Source organism: Tachypleus tridentatus, chromosome 8 (assembly GCF_004210375.1).
Source record: "Tachypleus tridentatus isolate NWPU-2018 chromosome 8, ASM421037v1, whole genome shotgun sequence".
In the NCBI taxonomy this organism is placed as follows: domain Eukaryota; kingdom Metazoa; phylum Arthropoda; class Merostomata; order Xiphosura; family Limulidae; genus Tachypleus; species Tachypleus tridentatus.
In genome coordinates, this window is record NC_134832.1 from 4,359,270 (window position 1) to 4,381,383 (window position 22,114).

Sequence of the window (22,114 nt, forward strand, 5' to 3'; positions counted from 1 at the left end):
TTGTCATCTGTAGCACAGGTGAAAAGAGCCACTAAAAGAAAAGAAAGACTCCATTGTAAACTGAGATGGCTAAACACATATGACCATCTTCATAATTTTTGTACCTGAGAAAAACGGAGTACAAAATGAGAAGCAGCAGCTTATACACAGATCAGGAATACAGGATACACTGACCTAAGTGGAAAGAATCACAAGAGTAAGATCACTAGGAGTTATATAATGGAGTATAAAGATTGGAGCAAGCAAAGTAGAATTCATACCAATGCTTGGATGGGCAAAGTAAAATCTTTTATGAGGATGAAGCTAAAATATGAATGGAGGTGTGTTTTAGAATGTCCTATTACACATGTAATAAAAAAAAAAAACGTCTACCTGGTTGGTACTTAACCGAAGACATCTGTGCTTGCAACTGGATTTTTGATGGTCTTGGGTCTGCCTTGGTTCCTGATCCTTCAGAAGTACTCCAAAGGGAGACCTGATTCTCCAGCACAATCAGTGTAGTTATAAGCCTCAATATATGTACCTATGAAATATCATTTAACACCAAGTTAGAAAAACATTTCCATGCTATACAACTTTGTATTTGCATATTAAGAATCAAAATATCAATCATAAAATATTAATATATGTACTATGACTTAACCTTAATTACACCAGTACTTCTTGTAACAACTTGATTATTGTTTAATTACTTTGTCCTATTCACAGGTACAACATATAAATAATAATCAATCAATACCAATTTTTTAAAATTTGCTTTTCAGTAACTATATGTTGTTTTGACTACTAACAAAAAACACATAAAACAAAAACGTTAACTTTATGCCATATGTGACTTTTTGAAAGATTAAAAAGAAAACCACTATAATTACCAGTCAGTTAAGTAATTCTGTTCAGTTCATTAGTTATTTTAATGCCATAAACTTTTGTACAAAAAAATGGTTTTATTGGAAATATGCTGAAGTATATCTCAAACTCATATTTCCAACATTAGCTTCAATGGTGAACAAATCAATGTACAAGTTTCATATTTTTGAAACAAATTAAAACTAGATGCCTTTAACTTACATACTATTTGTAGTGGGTTTCTAAAACTTATTGTCTTAAAGCTACATACTATTAACATAGGCCTCAGATGGCTTTATCGTCTTGAAAGTTTTACATTAAACAGTAATTCCTATATAATGAATGTGAAAATAATACCTAATTTTCTCCATCACGTACAGATTTTTCTCAAAACATCAAATATACTTGCAAATAAGTGAATCATTTTCACTGAAATCAGATCACATTTAGTTATGCTTAAACTGTTGACAACCATTGGCTATAGATTTCTATAAATGAATCTTAATGTGCAAGTCTTATCAATCATTACAGAACCCATGGAAAACACACTCATGATATATAAACATTTAAGAAGTAGCATAACATCTTATTTCTGGAAGGTGTTTATTTGTGTGCACTTTGACATTGCTTTTTTTATGTTATTTATTCATCATTATAGCAACAAAAGGTTGTGTAAGTCTGTTCCAAACTTCTTAATAAGATCAAATACAAAGAACATGGCTAGTTACTTTGTGGAGACTTAAGTCATTTGTACAAAGTTTCCCTGTTTCCTGTGTGAAAAGGGCAACAGAGAACAAAATCAGCACTGGGTGAAGAATCAATGGCCACACAGAGTCAGCATGATACCAGGATGAAAAAAACATTGATTTGAATAACACACAAGCCATATTACCTCCATTTCACACAAAACTGTGCTTGATGAAGCAGTCTGTAAAAACTGTAGACAAAAATGGTAACTGTTTGAAATACCTACACAGGCAATTCCCAGCTCTTCTGGAAGCAACACAAGAAGAGATTTTTGTTGGTCCTCAGATTAGGAAATTGACTTTTTATCAATAGTTTGAAAGGTCAATGAGGAAAATTAAAACAGAAGCATGGATTGCCTTTAAAGATGTTATTGACAAATGTTTAGAAAATAACAAAGACTCCAAGTTATGAAAATATTGTCATTAATATGCTTGATAAATTTAAAGAATTGGGTTGTAAAATAAGATGGAAAGTTCATTTCTTACACTCGTATATAAACACTATTTCCCTGAAAATATTAGTGCCATCAGCAAAGAACAAAAGGAAAGATTTCATCAAGATGTCAGGAAAATGGAGAGGAGGTATGTGGAACATCAGCATGATGGCTGATTACTGCTGATCATTAAAATTAGAGGCTCCACACACAATATATAAAAGAAAAACCACAACACACAGTTTTGAAACGAAATAATGTAGATTTCACACACACACAAAGATGAAGAATGAATGAGGATACATATTCATTTGACATCAATGTTTATTTCTTCTCATGAGAAAAGTATACAAAAGTGGACAATTGAGAAAAAAAGAATAAAAAGGAATAATGGAGAAATTATATACAGATCCAGGAATAGACAGAAAACTATTCATGGTTGAGGGTGGGAGGGTATTCAGTTTCACCTTCTTCTTTTTAAGTGGAATAAAGAATATAAACATCAATAAGAAAAAAAACAGATCTCTGTCCCCACTTCAGCAACTGAAAACTGAGAGTAATAAGAACTATCTTGCTCCACTAGAAGAGAGGAAGGAAGGGTGACTGTTGTCTTGGGGAAAGTGAGAAATTTTTATCTTAGTGTTTTTTCTTCTTCCCAGTTTGTAAAAAGTCCTTTTATGATTAAAAAATGAATATTATTTTCAAAACCTGCATAGTTGAGTTATGAAAAATCTGTTATTAGAACCAAAACAACTTTTATAAAGTTTAAATTTATAGGCCTGTGTAGTTAGTTTGTGTTTATTAAAACTAGTTGTCTTCAAGCTACACATTATCAGTTGGTAAATGTTTACTAAATATTGTTGCTTTAAAACTACATAATATTGGTGATTTTGTGTTTATTAAAACTAGTTGTTTTTAAATTACATACAAGTATCAGTTGATTTGTGATAATTGAAACTAGTTATTTTCAAGTTGCATACAACTATTAGTTAGTTTGTGTTAATAAAATCTAGTTGTTTTTAAGCTACATACCACATAAAAGATAGAACTTTTTAATACCACTTCTCTTCAAGCTACATATTAGTATTTATTAAAACTAGTTGTCTTCAAACAACAAATGATTAGTTAGTTTGTGCTTATTAAAATTAGCTATCTCCAATCTACATATTATTAGTAAGTGTATGTACACGAAACATTAGTTGTATTCAAACTACATGCTATTACTTAGCATATGCTTACTAAAACTAGTTACGTTCAAATTACATACAATTTGATCATGTTTATTAACCAGGCGTGATGCTATAGACACTACACAAGCCTTTGCTTTTTTAAAGTTATACACAGCAGTATTTAGTATAATTCCAAATTAGTAGACAGACTTAAACATAAGTATGTCGTACAGAAAATATTTTTTTTATACATTTTATTTTTTTTTACTGAAGATTAGTCTGTGAATTTATTAAAACCTTCACTGAGTCAGTCTTGGTTAAAGGTGCTAAAAATAAAAATACTTATTTTCATCTTATAGTTTACACACTTCATTTACCTAGTCTCTAGGACATCCTAAATGATTTTTTTTTTCTTTACCATAACACTAACTGCATATGTTTATATATATTAAATAAAATAAAAAAACATGTTATTTCAGAATAACTGCAGATTGTAACTGATTTTTACGATTATTGACCTTAGCCCTTTCAACTTTTCACAACTACTTTTATTTAATTTTAATGTATTTTTGCTCTTTGGACCACATTTAACTACTGTGAAAGGTGTGTTCGTGTGTGTGTTTTCTTACAGCAAAGCCAAATTGGGTTATCTACTGTGTCTACCAAGGGGAATCAAACTCAATTTTAGCACTGTAAATCCGTAGACTCATCACTGTACCAGCAGAGGACCACCGTGAAAGGAAGCAAATCACCCAACAAAAATTTGTAGATTTTTGGTAAACAATATTTCAGGTTACATCATACAGTGTCTCTAAACTTATGTTCCTCATGTGTTACTCAAGGCAATAAAATTAATTTATTTATTTTTTCATGTGATTCTCTTATCTGACTTAATAACTTGATTTTTACACATTAATTATTTATGTTAACAATACAAAATAATAATTAAAAAATATACATAAAAAACAAGGACTAAAGAAATTACCTTAAGTTTAAGCTAGTTTGCAGTTGCATTCTGCTTTTCTAAACCATCTTTTTATGTTAGTTGTCCAGAAAATAGTTCATATAACTATTAAAATATGAATTTTAGAAAACTAAACACATAACACTCATAACACAAGTCTAGCCAAAATATATTGTAATTAATTTGATTCTCACTTAATCTAAAAACAGATTACTTCCAAGATCAATCATTTTCATCAAAACTTATTAAGTTTTGATGGAAAATTAATAAAATTTTACAGTTAATGCAGAATAGTAGATTATGTTACTTACAGAGTGCACAATTTGTTTTTGTTTGTTTTTTGCTATTGTTTATAAATAAATCAACAATAACTGTCAGAGTCATATTGCCTTTTTTAAACTAATTTGCAATTTTTTAAAACTAGTTGTCTATACGTTATACAGGGTGGCCCATAAGTCCCTACCCATCCATATGTCTTATGTATCCAGTGTATCTGTGTGCTGTCCCTCATTCTCGCTGCATAATATTATGCGACACCATGTTCTGTGAGACATTTTCTTCAACACAGCAGAAGTTATTGTTCCAAATGCCACGGTAACAGCTGCCTTCAACTCATCATTAGTATTATAACGTTGTTTAGACACAATGTGGATGGGTAGGGACTTACGGGTCACCCTGTATATTAGTACCATAAATTGTACTAGAATAACGAAGATCTTCATCTGAAAACACAAATCGCATGTACACAAGTTGCTGACAGTGCTTATCCACTCAAATTTTGTATACTTCAAACAGCAGAAAAATAGGACAGGTACACATGCTATTTCTTATGAAGACATACTAGTCATATCATTGGAAATTATGCCTAAAGCTTTCTGTGTAATCAAACTATTGAAACATGCACTGGAAAAGTGTTATCCTTATACACTTGATGAATAAGGGGAAGTAATGATGGGTAACAATGATACACTTTAATACTCAGATACTGCAGTTCCAGCACTGTCCATTCTGGAAATCCATGGTACTATTGTGGTAGATGGTACTACCATGGGAATACTGCCACAAACGATGATCCACTGCATGGTTTGATAGAGAAACATTAATCACAGCTCAGTACTTATAAAAATACATAAAACAACTCTTATTTGAGATTATTCTGAGTTTAGACCAATAAAGCTGGTCACACTATTAAAAGTGAAAAGCCTAAATGATGAAGACATTTCCAAAAACATTTTACCAAAAGGAGACAATACATCACATTTTTGCTTAATTTAAAGACTGCATTTATTACTATTGGTTGGAACAACATTTAGTCAGGTATGTTTCTTTTGTTAGAGCAAAGCAATGTTGGACTAGTTGCTGTACTCCTTATAGGGAATCAACCCAAAGATTTGAGCATATCAAGTCTGTATACTTACCACTTTTCCACAGGGGAAATGAGAAGCCAACATACTAAAATAAGGCACAAGAAAAAGTGAATCTAATATATCTCCAAAAGTCAAGGATAGCCTTCAATTGCATTATCAGAGCCTCCTGGAGGGACACCATCAAATCAAATATATATATATTTACATCTCACTACAAATAAGATCACTGACAGTCTCAACTGAGAGTGATCCCCAACTGTTTGTGATTTGGGAAACCCATTATTAACACTTTGTCAAGAAACAAAGATAGCATTATTTAAATGAAGTACTTACATACAGTACCAGAATAGATGCAGATGAAGAGTACCATAAGAAAAATAACACAGTAATAGCTGTAGTGTGAAAGGGGGCAAGTATGTTTTGAAAGAAGTTTAAAATTTATTCGCTGTTATCAACTTGAATATATCAGTCCAAATAAGTGTAAGGTTAAAACTCAAAATGTTTAAAAATCAGATAATGCATAAACCTTGGTAATAAACAAATTCAAAACACCACAAAATACAGTAAAAAGCACTCCTGAAAAGCAAACACACTCCTGAAGTTAGTGATAAAGTTAAAATATTTTGCCTATGTATAAGAGAAACTGGCTTGAGGATAGTCTAATTTATGAGTACTATCAATCAATGAACTATATATTGGGCAGTGGTGATAATTTATAAATACCAAACTAAATTATATGGCTGTTAACCATGTAGGTTGTTATACAATAGGAGCTGTAGAACTTGTACAATAGACACATACAATTAGTGTTAGATCTTGTCAGCAATAAAAAGTCTTTAACACACTTTTAATGACTGCTTTTCTATTATGTAATCCTACTTATGTTCATTACACTTTTATAAAAATTATTTTGTTGCTGGCTTAGCATGTATAATATGAACAAACTAAAATCTTCCAAACTAAACAACCTCTTGAGAGAAAGCATTGAAGTTCATACTTGTTAAATCTCCAAAACTGGTTAATTTGTTCTGATGATTATTACATTTCATGCTAATCAAAATCTTCAAAAGTGCATGCTTTTAGTCTCCTGAAATTCTACACTGTAAATGTAGATTATGGTACGACTATGATTCACTGTAAATGGTCATTATGGCATGATTTGTTTCACTGTTACTATAATTTTAGTAACTAGTTTTCCAAGGTATACTGTACTAGCTACCTTAAACTTTATTTGTTATATAAATTGTTAATCTAGTGTTCTCTAAAGTATATCTTATTTTAATTTACTTATATTTGATAGTTCAGTCTGTGTTCAAACACAGTTATTACACACTGTTTGTGGTGAAACAATATGTACTTAGTCATATTTTACATTATATTTTTACTATACATGATTATGTTTATGCAAGTACAGTTACAAAACAAAGTACTAAAGAATATTATATACTGACCTACACAGGTTTCTGTTAAATGTAAGTCAATTTCACATTCAATGGACAATTTCTAACAAACAAATAAATGACACAAAGCTAACAGTCCCATGTGATGATGTGCTCTAGAAAGATCTTGTGAGCTAGTGGTTAAAATACAAAAATTCTGAACTAAGTATCTTTTATGGAATTAAAATTTCACACATGCAGTCAATGACAACAAAAGAAAACTAAAAAACAAGAATATTACTCCAAAAATTCTCAGACTCATTTATATTCAATTATTCATTTTTAACTGCCCTTAGGTCTGCCTTTGGCTCATTTGTTCAATACGAACTAGTTTGCATCACATTATTCTAAAAAATTAATGTAACCAGCGAACTGAACCCAGATGCAACACTAGGCAGTTTCAAAATTATTTATTCATGGAAACATAAGAAGAAAAAAACACTTTTAATTATGTAATAACATATTTAAATACTGACACAAAAATGTTAAAAACAAATTCTATTCACTATCTCAGCATAAATAGTCTTTAGTGAAATTGAACTAATAACATTTCTAAACATTACCACAACTTTCCAGTTTTCTATGCAAGATGAACAGTTTTGAAAACAAAGAACAAATAAATGATAAAATCTGTACATCTCAGTAACCTACCCTGAGTGAAGTAACACACTTAAGTTTTTTATTATTTGCAAAACAAGCTGCATGTTCCTACATGTAAAAAACTGTTATATTTTTAAATTATACACTTATATAGTTATAACAAAAGTCATTAATGACCAGTAGCTTTATATATATACATCCTAACTAAAAACCTTGCTTACAAGAAAAGTATCTTGGAATCCACACTCTCCTGAATCTTCGCCTTCCTTCATACAAAGTTCGTTAAAGTTGACAATAGTTTCAGTGAATGTTTCTTCATCGGGAAATGTTTAGTTTGAAAATTCACTACAGTAGCTACTAAACAGTGAAGAAGTGCTTTCTGTACCTTACACCTTAACAGCAGATCATTCAGATATATAGCAAAACTTTTGCCACTATCTCTGACAATAGCCACAAGCTCAGAGAAAACTAAAGTAAGAACCTCGATGCAAAGCAGTCGAACATTTCGGTTCCCAATAATCTCTTCTGTGGTAAGATGGACTTGAGGCAAATTAGGATAGTAACTTCGAATGTAATACAAGCAGACAGAGACAACCACTTCTACAAACATGCTACTACGGTAGGCAGTAGCAGACTCGTTACTTTGGTCTCCATTGAAATTGTTACCAAGAACAGATCTGCGGTGGCGAGCCATTAGATTTTGAAGATGTTGACCCCGGAAGCTCAAAGAGCTACTAATACTGGTAGTGGCCATATTACACAAAACAACCCGAGGGTTTGTTAGTATAACTGCTTTTAAAGAGGATAAGGCATACAGTGTTTTTTCAGAATCATATACTTGACAATATAAAAGAAGGTGACTATGAAGAGGGTGGATTGTCGCTTCTTGAGACTTGCAAACTCCTTCTTGGTCATTCTGCTGTCTACTAATCTCATTTACAATTGTTACACCAGCCTTTTCACTATCTTGGCTGTCATTATCCATAAACACATCATCCAAACCATATTCTGAAGATGATGCTGAGCTCTCAGTTGTTTTCTCTTGTTTTTCACCTTCAACAACAGCAGTAACAAGTTCAGAGACAACAGCTGCAACAATTTCATTTACATCTGTTTGTTTGCCTTCTATTAATTCAGCTGCTGACCACATTTCACAATCATCAAATGAACTACTTTTTCTTGCAATATATGATGCATCAATTCTTTTAGCATTACTTAAATCTGGGGTACCTGTTGTCTCTCCAACAGTGTCACTTGTCAACGATGTTAAAGACCCAAAAGGGTTCACAAATAAAGATATTGGAAGTGAAGCATCTCGCTCATGACAATATGGAAGTTCTAAGTCTGGAATCAATGACTTGGCAGTGACAAACTTTGACTCTCTCTTGTTTTCCATATTAATAATTGATGTAAGAGCAAGAATTTTCTTTTCTGGGCTGTTCTGCTGAGAAGGTGAAACACATTCATCATTAACATGGTAGATAACATTCCCTCCTTCACTGCTTATAGCATAAATCTTAGTCTCAATACTTCCTTCTTCCTTAGTATTCTCATCTGTAACCCTAAGTTTATGAGAGTGGTGAACATTCACATGTTGAATGGACACTCTGGCAGTATCAGGATGAAGAAGAATCAACAAAATTGGTTCAAGGATCCGTGCAATGTCCCCACGTTGTAAAGCATGGTTTAACCAGCCCTGTGCAACAGATTTCTGGGGACCTGTCTCCCTGCCTAGACTATCCAAAAGCAAGAACAAACACCTATACAAAGAATACTTGATATCAGTAGATTATCTGTGGATTATAAACTTCATTTCAGAATAAATTATATTTATATCTTTCCATCATGTAAAGTAGTTGTAAAACAGCTCCTGCTATGTTTTCAAGCATACAAGATATATATATAAAGTCAACCATTATTTCTATGAAATCAGTTTATTCTCATGTATTATGCCCATTGTTACTTGCAAAAAACTGTTGCACAAAAATTAAACAAACAGTAAAGAATAACCTTACACAAGATTGCAATACATAAAAACCAATAAAAATGTAACCTGCTATTCTAAAGTATTACTGACACCCTCTGGCCAAGAAGGTAAACAAGTTGTAACTCTTAAGATTTATTACAAGAAAAACACATAATGTATAGTACTTCTTTCAGTGATAAAACAAAAAAATACTATTATCATCACACATTTTAGTCTTTAGTTCAACTTATATTATTTTTTTTAACCTGGTGAGCAATTACACCAGTTTTTAAAGTAATATCCAACTGCAAAAAATATTTTACAAACACAGTAACACACAACTTTATTACTAACAATAATTACCTATCAAAAGCTCTCATCATGCTACTTGGAGTTGATTTTAGTCGAAGATCTCGAGTGAGATGCCACAAAACACAAAACTTTTTCTGAGCTTCTGTCTGAACCTAATAATACACATGTTTGTACACTGTTCATGGTCTTTATTCACAAAGAATTTAATTAGCATTTATTAATTTTCATTAAGAAAAATTTCACAAATAGTGAGAATAGTTATATTGTAAAGTATTATTTTAACAAAAATGGTTCTGTAAATAATAATATATACAATAACTTAGTAATACAGTTCTGATAAAATCTCTGGTGAACAGCTGCATAAATGTAACCTGCACATTTATGGAATTATTTAAAAATCGTTATTTTTTCATGCCACCTTAACCTGGTTGTGATAATGGCATTATCAGGACCAATTTCACTAATTTCCATCTGTGTACAGAGTTCCAATCTTGCAAGCAAAATAGGCTAAAAGAATGGATTGGACGGCCTTTTGAATAGTGAAAACAGTAATCTGGATGCATGTGAAAAAAGTTTCAGTTTTAATGCTAAATACAGGGTGTTCAGAAAGTCACTGTGCAGTTTTGTAATCATACGTCTGTTCAGTCTATTTCAAGCCAGCAAATGACAGCGGTGTTTAGAAACAAAATAAGAAGGATCCAGGCCTGTATTGATGCCAACAGAGGTCACTTTCAACATTGTTTATAATTTTCATTCATATTTGCCTCCTGTATTCTATATTGAAACATGTTTGTTAATAAATATATAAGTGCACAGTGACTTTCCAAACACCCTGTATTAGCTGAAACTATCTTTGACTGACAGTAACAGTGTATATTTTCCGTGGCTTCACAGTACAAATGTATAAAATTATATTCTGTAAGCTTCATACAGTCTGATATTTTAAAATTTTAACAATTTTTTTAAATACTCTTTAACTTAAGTTTCAAATATTTCAATGGAAATATAAAATTATTTAACGTTCACAGAAAATATTTCTAGCCTTTTGCTTTGTGTTCAGTTACAACTGGTGGAATTAACAATAAAATAATTGAAGAGAATATCTCATTAGCAGTTACTGACATTAGTAATAAATATTAGTGGTGCAGTTCAGTTTTAATAAAGTTAATGTAATTTTTTTTAATACCAAAGTTTTTATTCGATCAATTTCATAATTATGTCTGTGATTTAATCGGGTTTTTTTTTTGGTAATAATAACATTATTATGCAAATTGAAACATTTTGTACAATGCACGTAAATCTCCAATATTAAAATGCTCTCAAAATTTTCTTTTAATTATGATTTAAAACACAAAACTTCTTAATGCAATTCTGTTTCCTTCCTGTAAATATTTTGAAATTTGAAACAATCACTGTATAATTTTAAACACTATTAATGACTGGTATTAGTTTGATACTTATTCAAGAAAAAAGTGGAAAAATTTATAAAACTATATTTATACATGTATGCAAAACATGCACCTGTTCCTTTTCATCGGCTAAGGCTCTACACATGACAATTTCACAGATATCCCCATTTGGTGCCAAGTTGTGTAGCTGCTGCAGTAAGTAAACAGTTCGAAGATGAAGTCTTGAACCACTTTCAGCTAAGAAATGCCACAGTTTGGCAGTAGCCACTTGATAAAACACAGTTTCTTCTCCCAAGAACTGCAGATTGGACTTTGGAATGGCTGGTATAATAACCACTGAAACAACACCTGATGATGATGAAGTTTGGAGTGCTGAGGAGGTGGACAGTGACTCAGAATCAGTCTGAATGGTCATTGACTTGGTCAGAGCTATCAGGTCAAGTGCTGTCATCATGGAAGTGAAAAGGAAATTCTCATCATTCAAGAAACAGGCCAGAACCAAAAGCAGTTGGAGCCACTCTGGTAGTGAAGTGTCATTATCTGTGAAATAAAGTTATTTCCTAACAATTAGAGTACACACAGTAATTTTTTTTAACATAATAACTTTGAGGTTTTGGCTAATGTTTTTATTCATACAGTTTCACCTTTCCAGAAACATGCACTTACCCAACCTATCTAACAACATTTTCAATACTTGCTTCTTGACATAAGTATCAATACAATAACTTCCAATTAAATACAAATGACAAATAATTGTCAAACAAAAGTTTAATGACAGTATCTTTCATGTACATAAAAAAATTATGTGAGTGGCAACAAGTTGTCACCTTCCTGGAAAAACTTCTTTCTCCTGTTGACTGAAATGGTTCTATGCAGCTGATGTACTGATATGTTATCCAAATAAATTATGTATAAATAAATTTGTGACTGAACAAAACATAATGTTTGAATAGTTTTACCTCTTTTTATTTATTGGTATGACACTATATTCTCATTATAAAGTTTGAATTAACAATTATCATGAGTCAATGTGAACTGATATGCACATGAATAAGTAATCACAATCAAATCTCTAATTAAAATACATTATTTCCTAACTGATATTTTGTTGATTTAACTACAAAAATCTGCATACTTGCGAACATCCACTTGTACACAGCTAAAGCCTTCAAACAGAATGCTTTCAAGTTTTCTGTGTAAACTTCACAACACAAAAGGGCTCTATCCCCATCCTAACATTTTGTTTGCCCCTAATGTGCTTTTAAAAATCCTTTTGTTAGTTTCACATTTTCAGCTAAATTTTTTTTTTCATACATCGTTCTAAACGTTTTAATTTTCTTGATCTTCTATAATACCAGTCAATTCAAACTTAGTAAATTTGTGATGCTTTTCTTTACTTTTATCTTTTATACCCTTTGTTAGTCAACCTGGTTTTTTACTTGCAGCTACCCTTTTTTTTCTTTAAGGAATATATTTGTTTTAAACACTGAAAAAGGTTTTCTTTAAAAATTTGTCAAATTTGATCAGTGTCTTCATATAACCCAAATACCAAATTAACAACAGATAATTCTTGTTGCATCCCTTCAAAATTTGCATTTTTGAAATTGGAATCAAAATACCATTATTCTTAATTTATATATGCAGTGAAACATCAAACTTAACACAGGGATGATCGCTTGTTCCTTGGTGTTTCCCAACTTCCACCATCTCAACCATTTCTATATTGGAAGCTAACAATAAATCTAAAACAGCATTATTTCTAGTAGGTTCCTTAACTAATTAATGAAAAACTCCATCCTGAACAGTTTCCCTCATGTTTTAACTCTAGCACTTTCTAATTAACATGTCACCCATAATTAAGGCTTCATAAAGACCTAAGATTTAAATCACAATGTAAAGTTTCTCACTATTTTCATCAGTGTCATCAAGTTGTCTGTAACAAATTCCTACTAAGAGCTTTTTTCCTTGATATCCACCAACAAAAAAACCCTTTCAAAAAACCTTGAACTGTCACACACAAAACTTCTATATAAAATGTACCATAATATGGTCTTAGAAGTTTACACTAAATCTGTGATCACTTGTGAAATAATTCATGAAACAACATTTACACTTATTTAACCTTGAAATAGAAATGACCTTTATTTTAACAGTATGTTCACTTATTTACTTCTCTTGGTGACAGTTATTAAATTTGTTTCTATTCATTAAAAAGAATCAATATTTCAAAATACTTTTCAGACTGAGATTTTAATGGTGTTTTCTATTAGATGTTTGCATTATGTTTTACATTACAAACACTCTCAGAATGAGCCTTTAAAATCCAACTAACAAATAACAAGTGAAAAAAAAATAGATACACCTGTAATTAGGATGAAATGGCAATCATTTACATTTAAATTATTTTATAATAGACATACCACTAAGTTATGTCAAATAATGGCATTGTTTACATGCTACTGTCACTGCATGGAAAATCATATTTCACTTCATGTAAATAGCCTTTCAAGGTAATTCAAATCTACTTTTTCTTTTAACAAAGCTGAAACCTAAAATTAACATTTACTACTATAATCATATTCATCTAAAATTAATAGATTTATGATAATATTACCATACTGAAATATGGTTATACATACAATGAGAGACTGCTAAAACCATATTTCAACTGGCAATATATATAAAATATGAGAAACTGTTAAACCATACTTTAGTTGGTTACCAAGAAAACTACTATGCTATAGAAGATGGAGTTCTCTAATCAAATATATGGAAAATGATTATTGTCATCTCATGCAAGTGAGGTTGCATAAGCTTTCATGAAAAACTGTACAATTTTCTCTAAAAATCATACCCAGATAGCTACTGAAAGATTTACAAGGTCAAAGAAGCTTTATTCAGTTAAATTACCAATCCACTACTAGAAGAAAATTTCAACTCACTAAATGCAAAATTTTAATGAAATATTCTCTAAGGAAGAATGTGACAGATATTAAAAGAATGATTTTAAACCTTTTAAAAATTCCCTTTTTTCCTTCTTTCATATAGAGAGATAACATTCAACCTGCTAACCAACCTAAGTCTCACATCCGAATAAACTTTGTACTATTCTCTACATACAACTAACAAATATTACAACTAACCTTCCACAACTGTTTCTAGTAGGATCTTGTCTGAGGTGCAGAAGGTTGGAAAGGAAGACATATCCACAAGAAGCTGGCAAATTGACTGAAAACATTCCAAAAATGTATGAGCTTCTTCTGCAAGTTGAACTGAATTTTTGTTTAAAATAGCTTCTGGCAAGTTTTCAACATGCTTATCATAAATATTAATGAGGAAACTGGCTCCATCTTCATGTATTCTATGACACCTACTATCTCGTAAACACATGTTGAGAAGTTGATCAAGTTCTTCATTCCTTGTCTTTTTGCTGGTTTTTCTGTTAAGCCACAGTTTTAAAAAACAAGACACAGCTTCTTCAAAGTCTTTCAGGATTCTATTTTTGACAAATTTAATGAAGAATTCCTGAAACTTTTTTATACATTGAGTTACAGGTGATTTGTGCTGTAGTTTTGTAGCTGAAATCTTTGTTTTTGATGAAATCTGATTATCAAGCTTATATTTATTAGGTACTGATAATTCTTGGATACCAAATGTCAAGTTTGCTGGTTTCTCTTGCAGGCTTTTTGAACTATGACCTGACTGCTCTTCTAGTAGTAGCGAGGTATCACATTCATTATCAATATTTTCTACAGAACTAGATGACAATTTATCACATTCTGAAGTTTCTTTTGCAAGATGAAAATCTTGAAAAGTCTCAGTTGGAACATTAATAAACAGGGGCTGAGCTTTACTAAGTATATGGGAACATACATTCAGACAATCACATATCTCCATTGAAGATAGGGCTTCACAGTGTTCAGCTAATGCACTACCTAACTGATTTAGTAAATCTGGAAGATGCTCTGTTGGTGTCTCAAGATATGTTTCCTAAAATAATTCAACAAAACATTTAATTGAAAAATCCAAATACTTTAAATAAATCTAAAAGCCAGAATAGAATTTTGTACTAAAGTATATATGTTTCCTACAATCTTCTGTCTTAGATGAATTATCCAGCTAATATTTCTAAAGTGTGATTCAAATCTTATTTTTCCAACCATTCCTTCAGTTAAGAATTACACATGTCTGACTACTGATGTTGTTGCATAGTAAGATGTGTGCATATTTGTATTATTCATCCATTTTTGTCTTTATGATCTTTCCAAATACCATTTTCTGCAAAGGTTCCTGTGCTTCTCTGTAATTTATTTACATTACTCTTGAAACTCACTTTCTGATACTGATAAAAACATGCTAAGTAATGCGCAGTTTCAATCAGTATTTATAAACCTACCACTTCTACAGACACTAGTGTTTGCTGTGCAATTCATACATGAAAATGAAAACATGTCTATTGTCAAACAGGGTATATATATTTTATATAAGTAAAATTTCATAAACTACACATACGTGTAATAATAACCAGTAATTAACTGTGATTATTATTAGCTAGCCTCAAAACTACAAACAAAGTTTTCATAACCAAACTGGAGGAATTTTCAAGAACACTAAAAACATACAAGAAAAAACTGTAATTAACCAATAACTTAAAACCCAAAAATATGATTGAAGTAGCTTTTATCAGGAAACAAAATATGGATACACGGGCACAAAGTAGGCTAATTAAATGTTTTGAAATAATAAGATTTGCATTACTTTATCAGTAATATACAGAAATGAGAACAAATATGCAAAGGTAAATGAAAGTCACCATTTTTTTCAATCAAAAATGTATTTCTAATAAAATTTACCTCTTCCCATACCACAGCTATTACTTGACTGCTAAGGTTTTTTTTACCTTTGTAAACATTATCTAAACATTAGCCTGATTTTTTCTTACTTGCTCCAGTCTTTTATTCCCCACTTAATTACCCTTGGAAATATGACTCATAACACTATTCACCTATATTAATGTGCCCTCAATCTTGGTATTATATATATATGCACAATATTCAAACAATATCTTCAGTTTTTCAAGACTGACCAAATCTGCAGTGTCTAACATTAGCTCCTTCTGGGAAAAAGGGTGGGAGAGTAAGAGCAAGTTGTTATTAGAAATACTTTTTTGATTTAAGAAAATGTTAACTTCCAAAACATTCCTCCTATCAAACTAAAGATCCTCACTTGACAAAGCAAAGACTTGGGATCTGATCAGTCAAAAAGGTGAGATATATCAGTGTGATGAATTGGTAAAAAGGACTTTTCCCTTCCCAGGCTGTCAGTGTCTGAGGTAAGAAGGACGTGAACGTATAAAGAATAATAAAGCATCCTGTGTATATACAGAGCAAACAACTCTGAGTTGCAACATCCACAGACCAGCAGCAATAAAAAATAGATTTTAAGGGAAAGTTGATACATGAGGCTAAGGGTTCAAACAGATGTAGAGAAAGAGCATGTAACACCATCTTTATATCTCAGTTAGGTAAATGAAATAGTTGTTTGGGAAGGACATGAAGAGACTTAAGAAGGCTGAAGAGCACTGTGGGTCTCAAAGAATTACCATCTCATCAAGTCTTTAAAGGTAGCCGATAAGACCACCTGCTATAAAGCACTGGTTAAACCCTTGTCAAAGAGCCAGGTCAAAAATATGATAATCTTAGAGTTAATTCTCAATGCAAAGTACTATATAATCTCCATACAGAGATAGCAGCAGAGGAACACCGACTGTAGTACTGCTCCCATCTAAACACCATTGAGATCAAAGATTTCAATTCTACATAACAGGATATCCAAGAGATTAGTGTTCATGATCCACTGGTCATATAGAGAGCACTGGAGGGATCTCATGTGAGCTCATCCCAAAAGAATGGGGGACTTGAGTGATGTCCACATTCCCAAAAGATAAAGAACCATGGGAGGAGAAGACATGAGTAAGAATCTGACTGCCTGTAGCATAACATGGAGCCAGCAGAGTCTGATCAGGTCAGGAATTGAGAGAGACACCCAGATAGATAATATATTATGGTGGAGTAAGAATAGATTTCTCAGTTCTGATAACAAAGCTTGCCTTGGTTGCTTCTGAAAGCAAAATTTGGGTGTGAGATTCTGCCAAAATGGTACCAGCAATAACCAACTGTTCATGTAATGGTGTGTGAAAAGGCCTAGAGAATGGTGGTGATGAGATAAAAAACTTATATAATTTTGCAGAACACATACGGTACCAGTGCCAGACCACAGGGCAGAGCCATAAACTATAGTATGTGACCCTTGTGCAAATATCACAGATAGTGGCAGGACAACTCCACTATGGGAAATGTGCAGATAGGCATTGAGAATATTAAACTTGTTTATCTACAGTCCTGGTTAAAAATGCCAATGAAGAGTTAAAAATTACTCTATCTTAAATATTCAAGGATCTAGGAATTGAAGTACACAAGAAAGATCAATGACCAAACTTTGATCCTGTATTCTTAGATAAAACCAAAACAGATGAAATAAAACCCAGGAAGAACTGAAATTATTCTCTCTACCACCACCTTGTCCAACAAATATCTGATAGTCATGGAAAAGAGCTCTGAAATCCAAGTATTTGGAGGAGGCTGAAATACTACAGGTTGGGGGAATAATGGTGGTGGATATATGAATTGAATGACTAATTCTGATGAAAGAACATATAGAACTCATGGATTAGTGGTAAAGGTTTCCCACATGTCCAGAAATTCTTCAAGCCAAACCCCCACAGATCATAAAAACATCCAGTAGTCACTATCACAGCTGGCAGCATTCCGAGTGAGTGTAGAAAAACTCATGAATATGAACAGAATCTATTCTGGGTACCTACAGACTGAGAGGCTAACATCAGAGGTCAAAACACTTGAATGGGAGGAAACTTACCTCCTGTAGGAACCAAGAAAAGTCAAGAAGCCAACAATGGCAGGGATGAATGTAGACTTTAACCCTCTAACTCAAAGACTCTAAAATGCCTATAAAAATTAAGGGTTGAAGAAAAAAATCTAATGTAACTTACAAAGAAGGGGGCAGTAGGTAGACAAACTTCCTCCAATAACTTCCCTATCCAACAAATCCCATAAACATACCAGCCATAAGACTAGGAAAAATGCAGAAGCTGACAACTAGACCAAGGAGGATGCTAACAATGGTCCCAACTTGACATTAAAGCTGAGATTCTTCCTAAAAAAGGAAAGGTATTGATATGATAAATATCTCTGCAATGTAGAAAGGGTCAAACAAATCCAAGAAAATTGTGACCTATTTGGGTTAACCACTGAGTTTGTTCTAGAACCCTACATTTCTGTTCTATGGGAGTCTAAATATGTTTCCATCTTACAGTAGAAAATGAAAGAATGTTGTTCAGACAAAGCATAGCTGTCCCTTCATGTACTTAAGCAGTAAATCTCCCTATATTAACCACAATTATAGGAGATGGAGTGAGAACTAAGTGCTTGCCCACAGACCTACTTGCCATCAAGAAAGACAGACTCAAAATCAACTGTGGAAAGACCAAGAATGTCTCCCACTCAATGTAGCAATGGAAGAGAAAGAGCCAGAGGTGGATGATTCAAACTGGCTTCATGAGAAGCTGACAGAGTAAAGGAATGAACTGGAAAAATAAATCTTAAATCTCTTCAGAATGTCCAGGATCACCCAGAATTGCAGCCTCAGAGTCCTCCTAAAGAAACACCATTAGACTGAATGTACATCTCCATCTCATTACAAACAAAGTCACAGGCAGCATCTCCCAGTTTGTGAGAAAACCTAGATATCAGAGGAGGGATAGGAGAGACTTGATTTGCCTCCATGCTGGATACACTTATCTGAGAATACATGACAAAAATTGGCTTGATAGAAATATATTTTGTTTTTTAATTTTATAAAAATTAAATAGGTAACACAAAGAACACCTAAAGCACCTCCAATGGTTGCACTACAGATAAAACTGTTAGTGAATGCTTTGTTGAGAAAATGTAATTAAATATTATCTAAAGGTAGTGCTTATATATACAGTACCAAGATAATGGATGCACTGGCATAGTTGGAGTGTTACAAAACAGGTATCACCAAGGGAAATTAAGTGGAAAATAAAAGACTGGAACAAGCAAGAATAAATCAGACCAATGCTTCAATGAGTTGAAAGAACATTGTTGCTATCAAGTTGAATACAAGATAAAATGAATTTATCATTTTGATATTCCATTCAAAGTTAGCTATGTGAAATGAAGACAATCCATACTCATCATGAATATGAAAACAAGAAAAGTTTGAGGTTTTTTTCCTTCAGGAAGGATAAATAAATGAAGAGGATGAAGGATGTAAGGATTTCAATGAATGATTGAGAAATAATTAAAGATAAATTATTCTGTCTCCTTTTTTTTCTTATTCAGTACCTAATAACAGTCATCATCATAAAACATTACAATGGAAGACAATCCAGAGAGAAAGAGAGAAATGAGTCCAAGGTCAGAATATTTAAGCAAAAAGGTCACCCAAGAAGTTTGAGAAGTACAACTCTTGTTAGGTTGAGACACAACTAACCAAAAATGTATTATGGAGATTTTCCAATATAAGAGCAAGGTAACAAAAAAAAAATAGAAGAACTAATGGAGTAAAGAAACCAAACATACTTAACAAAATACAATCTGAAAAGAGGACATAAAAACAAGTTCAGAAGGAGAAACCCAATTTACATGCAAAATTTTTAATCTATGGAAATTAATAAAACAAGCATTTAAAAAATTATATCACAGTGATGAATATTTTTCAATACTATCACCAATTCTGTTTAGGTATATTATATCCATATCTTGGGTTTAAAAGGTAAAAGGAACAACCAGCAACCACATCTCAGAATGGCTGGTATGAATATTAACACTTTTACTGATAAGGAGACAACAACTTGTTCTCTTTATCAGTAAAAGTGTTAATACTCATACCAGCCATTCTGAGTTACATTTTTATTTCAAGTGGGTTTCTCATCATCAAGAACCAGAGACTGCAGTAAGGACAGGAATATCACTTAAGAGTGTAACTTGTTTCAATACAACTCTGTCAATAGATAAAATGACAATAAAACCTCAAGGTCTCATTACATATACTTAAGAGAGAGAGAGAGATGCTATATTTTTTTCAGAGGAAGAACAAGTGATTCCAAATCTGAGGAGAAATGGCAAAAGTATTCCTTTCAGAAGAAAAGTTCTAAAGAAATTTATCTGACATACCCAGAAAAGCTAATAAGGAACACAAAGGATACCATGACAAAAAAAAATTACAGAAATGTGACATGATACTCAGAAAGTGAAAAATCTAAAGTCATAACAGAAATATAAATAAATAAATGATACATTTATAAAAAATAAAGGTGATATACTTCTCAACTGTTATTCGAAAAAAACAAACTGGAAGCTAACAAAGGAACCCAAAAATACATTATAAAAAACAATATGGCAATACAATTGATAATTAAAAATAATAATAATAACCTAAGAGTGAGTAAAGCAGGTGACATATGCTATTAAAGGCCATATGCAAGTAGGTACTTGGGAGAAAGGACACTCTTGTGACTAATGAGGAAGTTTAGCACTAAGTAACACATTACAGGTTGAAAGTGGAAAAACCTGGTTGTCTATCATATGAAAAAAATACTTAAATATGTATTATGTCAGATATACTGCACTTCAACTGAAACTATATTTAAAAAGTGTAGACTCAATACTGCAAAAAAGACCATTAAAACCTAGTATAATTTTAAAGTGTAGAAACTTTTCAGATTTCTTTCTTTCAACTATAATCATTCTGATATTTAAAAAAAAAAAAGATTACCATAAACTACAACAAAGAAATGTAATACAATTACAAACTTAATAAGTGTTCATATATCAATAAAAATAATTACAATTCTCAGTATTTTTTGAAATATGTTCTAAGTAAAATAACTTGTGTGTTTCAATGCTCATTGGTTGGAAATATTATTTTCCTATGAACTTTAGATACCTTGAATGACAGAAAATTAAAAATTCAAAATCACATGCAAGTAAATAAAAATTATTTCTATCATTAAAAAAAATGTCTTACCAAAGAAACAACATCTAAAAGAAAGTCAATAAGGCAACAAACTTCTTGAATACTTGGTTCACCTGCTCCAACATGTTCAACAGCAGTTGAATTTCTTTTGGGGCAATTGCCTCCACTATCTGCAAATGTTTTTTTATTACAGCTCTCTTTAAAACATCTAGCAAGATAATGCCACAAATAGCATGGTTCGAGTGTGCTAAATAACAGATTTGCTGTCTTGACAAGTTCCTTATGGTTTCTGGGAGTTATCTGGTCCTTAATTATCATGTGTTTTTCTCCAGTGTTCTCAGCTGATGTAGAACCTTGTCGAGAAGAACACTCATGATAAAGTGATCTATAAAGATAATTGTGAAGAGTCAGGAAAAGTTTAGCATATAACTTATAATGAATAATGTAGTGGCAATTTGAAAATAAACAATTACAAAACGGGCATAAAAATATATACTAACACAAATTCATACTAGGCTAAATCTTCAAATTTTACTGGCTTTCAGCACAATTGATTGGGTACAGATGGTACCTCAATACAACCAAAACTTATGAATTACTAGCAACTGAGCTGTCAGGGATGACTTTGAAGCACACATAAAGTGAAGACACTGTTTTACCTAAACCTTTGATGTTTGTAAAAAACATGTTGTAGGTAGCAGCACCAACTGATGATGGCTGGTGTTTAAAGGTTAACACTCAAACTTGAAATCTACCATCAAAAGGAATTTCTAAATATTTCT

At 31.9% G+C, this 22,114-nt stretch overlaps 1 protein-coding gene across 1 annotated transcript in view; it reads right to left on the reverse strand.

Annotated features, from left to right (window-relative positions):
* Nucleotides 1-22,114, reverse strand: part of LOC143258429 (protein DOP1A) — a 172,709-nt gene that overhangs the window by 88,195 nt on the left and 62,400 nt on the right. The window contains 7 exon segments of the mRNA XM_076517355.1: nt 373-523; nt 7,787-7,893; nt 7,896-9,325; nt 9,895-9,995; nt 11,365-11,792; nt 14,396-15,242; nt 21,384-21,717. Coding sequence (XP_076373470.1) covers nt 373-523; nt 7,787-7,893; nt 7,896-9,325; nt 9,895-9,995; nt 11,365-11,792; nt 14,396-15,242; nt 21,384-21,717 — 3,398 coding nt within the window.